At 42.5% G+C, this 6,746-nt stretch overlaps 1 protein-coding gene across 1 annotated transcript; it reads right to left on the bottom strand.

Annotated features, from left to right (window-relative positions):
- Positions 1-1,233: 1,233 nt before the first annotated feature.
- On the bottom strand, positions 1,234-6,454 carry AGR2 (anterior gradient 2, protein disulphide isomerase family member). The gene is made up of 8 exons (XM_050311790.1): positions 6,407-6,454; positions 4,601-4,738; positions 4,239-4,302; positions 4,104-4,156; positions 3,123-3,196; positions 2,676-2,739; positions 2,163-2,246; positions 1,234-1,560 (listed from the first exon to the last, which is right to left on the bottom strand). The coding sequence occupies exons 2-8, from the start codon at positions 4,728-4,730 to the stop codon at positions 1,511-1,513; spliced, it is 519 nt and encodes a 172-aa protein (XP_050167747.1). The 5' UTR covers positions 4,731-4,738; positions 6,407-6,454; the 3' UTR covers positions 1,234-1,510.
- Between the last annotated feature and the right edge of the window lie 292 nt (positions 6,455-6,746).

Genomic DNA, 6,746 nt, shown 5'->3' with positions numbered 1-6,746 from the left:
TGCTGCTGCTGAGTTCTTAGGCAGAAAGGAGACCTTCCATCCCCAAATATCTTAAGTCTTAAGGTGGTGTGTACTCTCATGGTGTTCATCTGCAGAGTTAATTTTAGTTCAGACTTCTCTTGTCCCTTTTGGGCTTGTAAATAAGCAGTCACAAGCTGTAACACAGTCATGAAACCAACCACATACTCAATACGGCATCACTTTATTAATCATCTCAAGGCTTTACTGAAATCTGATGTAAGCAGGGACCTTTTAAGGGAAGCAGTGTTATCTTAAATCATTTCAGAATGCAGACAGTTTTTAAAAAAGAAATAAAACCCTCCATGCAAACAACCCCATCTTCTAGTCTCAAGTACTTTTCTGGGAAAGGTTTGCACTTCTCGTTATCTTAATTGTAAAGGAAGGGCTGATAATGAAAGCTCTACACAGGCTGGTGCTACGAGAAAATAAATGGAGATAAAGCAGAATGAGCAATACAGAGCTTAGCTAGCTGCTGAAACGAGATAAAAAGCTGCTCTCCTCTTCTGGGTTTGGCTGGGTAGAGTTAATTCTCTTCACAGTAGCTTGTATGATGCTGTGCTTTGGATTTGTGACCAGAACAATGCTGATAACGAGGTGGTTTTCTGTGATTGCTGACACTGACATGGAGACAAGGTCTTTGCTGCTTCTCACACTGCCCTATCAGCAAGTAGCCTGGGGCTGCAGGAGAAGGTGGGAGGGGACACAGCTGAGACAGCTGACCCCAGCTGACCAAAAGGATATTTCATACCATATGGTGCCATGCTCAACATATAAACTAGGGGAAGAAGCAGGAAGGAGGGGGACATTTGGAGTGATGGTTTTTGTTTTCCCAAGTGACCATTCCATGTGCCAGAGCCCTGCTTTCCCAAGGATGTCTGACCACCTGCCTGCCCATGGGAAGCAGTGAATTAATCCCGTGTTTTGCTCTGCTTGTGCACCCAGCTTTTGCTTTACCTATTAAACTGTCTTAATCTCAACTCACAAGCTTTCTCACTTTTACTCTTCTGATTTCTCTCTCCCATCCCATAGGAGTGGAGTAAGAGAGCAAGGGACTGTGTGGGGCTGAGCTGCTGGCCAGGATTAACCCACACCAGCCCTTTTCCTTTCAAAGTGCTCAAATGGAAAATGCAAGCTGTGGTCTCAAGCAACATAATGATTTTACTCTTTCTAATAATGGTAGATGAAGACAAGAAAAAAAACAACACAGCAATGTTTTGTATGTAAACACTTAAAATGGATTTATTTTTAAAAAATCATTTTTACAGTTGGATCATACAGTATTCTTCTGTACGCCTTAAATTAAAAGCCTCCAGCTTTTAAAAATGCTGCCCAGTACAAAAGTGCTAACATAAAACTGTAGTGTTTATGTATAGAAACCATCACTACACATCACTAAGTATCACTCTAAATAGTCTCTTCACCAGTGTCAATGCGTGGAGAAGAGATGGAAGATGAGACTTTATAATATTTAAGGCCTTCCTTCTTCCCGTTACAGTTCAGTCTTCAGAAGCTTCAGCGCCTTCTGCATATTTGAATACACTAGAAATAAAATATTCATGCATGTTATTTTTACTGCAACTTCCAGCAACTGCAAATGCTGTAGAGAAAATGTCATTATTACTAAAGCTTTTAGTCACATGCCTATTGCTATAGGGATTCTGATGCACTCTGCTCTTCCAAGCAGTTTGTGAACATCATGTGTTTTATTTTGACTGGTGAGAACATACATCTATTAGTGCAAACGCATGGGCATTCACAGGACAGAGACAGGAGCTGTGCAGCACAGAGGGAGGGCTGTAGCAAACATCTTTCCCTGCTCCCAGGTTTCCTGACCTGGGCCGGCAGGACGCGTGTGTGAGAGTCCTCACATTACTTGCAGCGAACGCTGCTGAATTATGCAACTTCCTACTGACGTGTACTTGCTTTTAAAACAGATGGATGCTTAAGACTCCAGGGCTCTGGCATCATTCTCTTCACCTCACTGAGTTTAAGTCTAGCATCCTGTTTAATTTTAATCCTTGTTAAATGTCTTTCAGCAAGTACTGATTGCAAGAGTCTGTAATGCCTGGCATTATTCCTTGTTGCATGAAAAATGTGACTGCTTTAAGAATATTTTCAGAATGCTTCAGAACACTACTTACACAATGAAATGTCAGAGGGCTCGTATGCATAGAGTCGGTTTGAGTATCTTCCAGTAATATCTGCTCTCACAGTCAGGGAAGGATCTGGAATAAAAGGATGAGAGAAGTTGTAGAGGACAGGACTAACCTTCAAGTGGAAAGAAATAAAAGAAAATCAATCTTTTTGCACTCCTGCTTGCTTCCAAGTGTTTCTGCAAGACACGTCTGCTTCTGCTAACAACCAAGAGATTGGTCTTCTACACAGTCACTGTGTCAATTTTAAGTGTTGTGTTTGCAGGTTTATTAGGAACGGGATGGATTACCCGTTCCGGGGACTGTGGCATCGTGTCATGGAGAGAGGAATGCTGGAACTGTAAAGCTGGCTGGGGTTGCTTTGATGTTTCATCCACAAAACCAACTAGAACCCTTATACTTCTCATGTAATAAATTCCTTGTAGTCAGCCCGAGGATCTGAGATGTGTGGTGCAGGAGGGGCTCTGCTCTGAGCTCAGCTTTGATGCTTGAGGCACTCACCTATGAACAAAACACGAGGGACGTACTGGCCATCAGGTGCAAGATTCTTGTCTGTGGTTTCATACTTAAAGAAAACAGAGAAGGTTCCCAGTCAAGAAGAGCATGCTACATAAATATTTTTTTTCCTTTATTGTGCTTTGTGTGATGAAATCTTGCTCAAACAATACATTTTGCAGTTTAAGAGATTAATTGTCTGGGATGCAGTCTTTTAACAGCTGGAATTGCAAATTGATAACAACAGTTCATGCTCTTGTTAAACTTTCAATTCCCTCACATTTTGAGTTTATGATAGCTACAAATTAATTAACACTTCGTACTAGATCTGTTCTGTTTCAGCAGTGGCCATTTTCCTAACCAACTCCAGCTCTTAAACTGAAGCTAGAGAAGCCATAATTAAAAATAGAACTTTATCACTTTTATTTACTGAAGTTTAACTGGGAAACTTACAACAAGGTTCAGGAGAATGAATTTTTCAGCCAGTTTCTGTATATCTTTGTGTTCAGCAAAAACCTTCTTGAGGGCTAGAGTGAAACAAATGGGAAAGAAAATTAAAAATATGCCCCTGGAATTGTTTGTCCTCAAAAAAGAAATTCAAGCAAACTGGCAGAATCAAAATGAAAATTCCCAGTTTACAATTGCAGCAAATGAAGGTTTCCAGTTCATTCCAACCACTCAGTTATATCCTGCATTAAAGAGTAATTAATATTGGTGCAAAATGCCCCATCTTCAGACAGTGCACCTCTCAGATTTGTCTGCTCAGGTGAGCATTTAACTATTCCAACCTCCTGTTCTACTATTGCAGTTTCTTGCAGTTCTTAAGGCACTTGACAATCCAACATGTAGGGCTTCGGCCCAAAATGCTTGGAAGAGTTTTAATTTCTGTAAAAAGAGTCTTCTGGAGTTACTGGTGCTCTGGATGGATGCAAAGGTCTTGCCATGTGGATCAACTTGCAGGAAGAAGGGCCCCCAGATAAATTCAGATACACTGGGAAAAGAGCAGTCCCAGCTGCCAGAAATCCTGCAAGAGCTTAGTTTCAGCCTGGTTTGATTTAGTCCCTGGCTGGATTCAGTCTCAGTCATTGATGATATTGAGAATTATGTCCTTTCCAATAAATTATTGTTCCTCACTACTATTGGTTTTGGCTGATTGTGACGTGAACCAAAACCAGATTTGTCAGAAGTCAAACCCTGCTGACCAGAGCTCATTTCTGTATCCATTCTGTATCATGTAATACTGAATGACCATTTTTATTTTATTGCTGCACATTAGAAAATATCTGTGTGGGATAACGACCAGAAGAACACTCCCCATGCTTGTGCAAGCAAGAAGAATGGTGGCTGATTTTTTTTTTTGTTAACAGCATTTATCCAGAAACTGAAAACAATATTATTTCCCCCCACCCTCCTCGCCCAGTGCAAAGGGATTACCTTGGCTGTGTGGGCAGTCTTCCAAGTGGTGGATGATCATCAGTGGTTTCTGGCTGGAAAAAAAGAGCCCTCATTAGGAACAGGGAAGGCGCAGGGGGCTCAGGGTGGGCGCAGCAGGGATGGCAGGGGTGGTACCTGTGCTTGGCACGGAAGAGGGCTTCCTCGTAGGTCTGCGTCCAGATGAGCTGGTCTCCCCAGCCTGTGGGAGGGGATGGGAGGGGACACACACACAGGCAGAGCGTTATAATGCGGGCCTGTGGCTTGGGGTTCCAATCCTGCCGGCCTCTGCCGGGAGAGGTTGGAACAACCCCGCTGCCAGGGGGCTTTAAATCAGGAATAAAGGAGGAGAGTGGGCTAGGAAAAGGTATTTGCAGAATGAATTGCAAGAAAATTAATTTTTTTAGAATAGCATAGTAACCAAAGCATTCATGATTGCACTTTTTTAAAAATTTTTTTTTTTTTAATTTGGGGCTCTTTTTTGGTTGGTTGGTTTTTACCTCTGGAGAGTGTTTGAGGCAGTTTCGGCTTAGCAGTAGTCTCCTTTGTATCCTTCTTGCCTGCATCCTTTGCCAGAACACAGGAGATGGCAACAAGCAGCAGAAACACGGACATGTAACTCTTCTCCATGGCTGCTCCTGGAACAAATGAGAGAAACTCCCTGTCACTGTGGTGCCTCCCAGGCTGGTGCTGGCTGGGAGGCAAACAGCAGATAAGGACAGGTAGGCAGTAGATCAAGTCACAAATATGCAGTGGGGGGAGTCAGGGCTGAAATGAACCGCTCCAGGCAGGGGCTTGGGGGAATTGCGAGGAAACGTGAGGTTTGCTCAGCAAACTGCCCTGAAGGAACCGGCTGCTCTCACTGCCCTGCTCATGCCATTGGGCTGTGGCCCTTCTAGGAGGAAGGTGTGTGCGTTTGTTAGTTTGTCTCTCTTCTTTTTGCATGTATTGAATATGCTCAGTAAAATAACTGAGTTTTGCCAATTCCAGAAATACTTGAAAGTCCTTACAATTTCACAATTCTACCTCGATCTCCCAGTGCTATAGTAACTCAGCAGCAGGTGCTGAAAAATTAACTTGTGTTGGCTCTTCCCCCATTTTGCTGTGGTAGCAACTCAAATGAGAAGTCAGAATGTTAAGCCAGGCTTTACAGTGAGCATTAGCACAGATACAGCTTAATGGTGGTTAAAACTATCATCTAATCCTTAAAATAAGCAGAATCTATAATAAAAAGAGTGGGGAGAAGCTGCTGTGTGGCACAGTGAGAACTGAAATGGAGGCTGAGGGTAGAAGCAGCACAAAGCAGAGGGCTTTTCCTGAGCCAGACTCTTGAGATGAGACATGTCTGATGGGAAGCTCCTCAGCATTTCAGCTGGGAGGTTCCTCTGAAGGGGTAAAGCAATTATGATCCCATGTTTTCTTATTGCATTTCCTCTTAGAAACTAGAACCCATATAATGGTGAAATAAGAAAATTTTAAGATATTCTAAAAGTGATACAGATCATTCAAAAGATTAATAAAAAAAAAACCCACAAACAAACCCAAACAAATAAAAACCAAAACCAAAAAAACCAATAGGCTGACAGTTTTTAAAGTTCAGACAATGAAAATTAAACTCCAGGGAAACAGAGGTGTTTTTCTGGGTAGGAACTGTAGGAGGAGACATTAGCTGAGTTTCCATCAGTGATACAGTGCTCTTTGCTACTGGCATGTCCAGTAGAGCTCAAACATCCAAAGAGTCACTGTTTCAAGGGTCTGAAATACAACTTTTCCATCAGACTGCCTTCCTGCAGTAAGAAAAGTCTCCCTGGCAAGGAAGAAAACTGCATGAAGTTAAATTAAACTCTGTGGATGGTCAGGGTTGCCTCAAGAGGTGTTTTGGCTTAGAGCTGTATGACAGAAGTAATGCTTCTTTAAAAAGAAAAAAACCCCAAAACTACAAAAAACAAACCAAGAAGGTGTAGGACAACCAGGAAATCAAAGACCAGGCACATATTGTGCTGTTGTGGAGGCAGAGTGCACAAACCAAAGACAGCAGAACATTAAACCTGCTCCATAAAAGCTTTGCCTCTGGAAGAATATGTGCACTTTTGAAAAGTTCCCCAAAATAACCCCTCTTCTGCTGGTTCTTTTAGCCCACAAAGCCAACATTTCTCTACACGTTTTTCCTTCATATCAAACTGTGCTGGACTGTGCCTGCTTTGCTGCAGTCTTTTCTTTCCAGTGATCAGACCCCCCAGCCCCAAGTAGCACGGGTTCACAGCTCCCCCAGCACCTTCTGAAGCAGTGAGCGTGCGGTGTCTTACCTTGTTTACTCTCCCAGACGCCTGCCAGGGTGCGAAGGTGTTCCCGCTTACAGTGTGAATGCTGCTGTTCCTACTGCCTATTTATGCACCCCAGCAACCCAACTCCACCCACAAGATTTGAATTTGAATACTACCTCCAAAGAACTAAACTTTCAAGTTTTTTCCCCACCAAAACACTCAGAGTTAATCTCATAACTAAATAACATTATAGTTTCCTGTCAGATACTGTTATCTAAAGCTCAGAGACGTTTTGGTAGACTTTTGGGATATTTATTGAAAGGTGATTTTCAAAGGTTGGCAAAGTTCCAAATCCAGGTAAGCTGAAGTCAAGACTCCTGAT

The sequence above is a fragment of the Myiozetetes cayanensis genome, unplaced genomic scaffold, assembly GCF_022539395.1.
Source record: "Myiozetetes cayanensis isolate MyiCay16 unplaced genomic scaffold, myiCay2020 scf1, whole genome shotgun sequence".
Lineage (NCBI taxonomy): Eukaryota > Metazoa > Chordata > Aves > Passeriformes > Tyrannidae > Myiozetetes > Myiozetetes cayanensis.
Note: the sequence above shows the minus strand (reverse complement) of the source record. Positions and strands in the feature narration are given on the sequence as shown.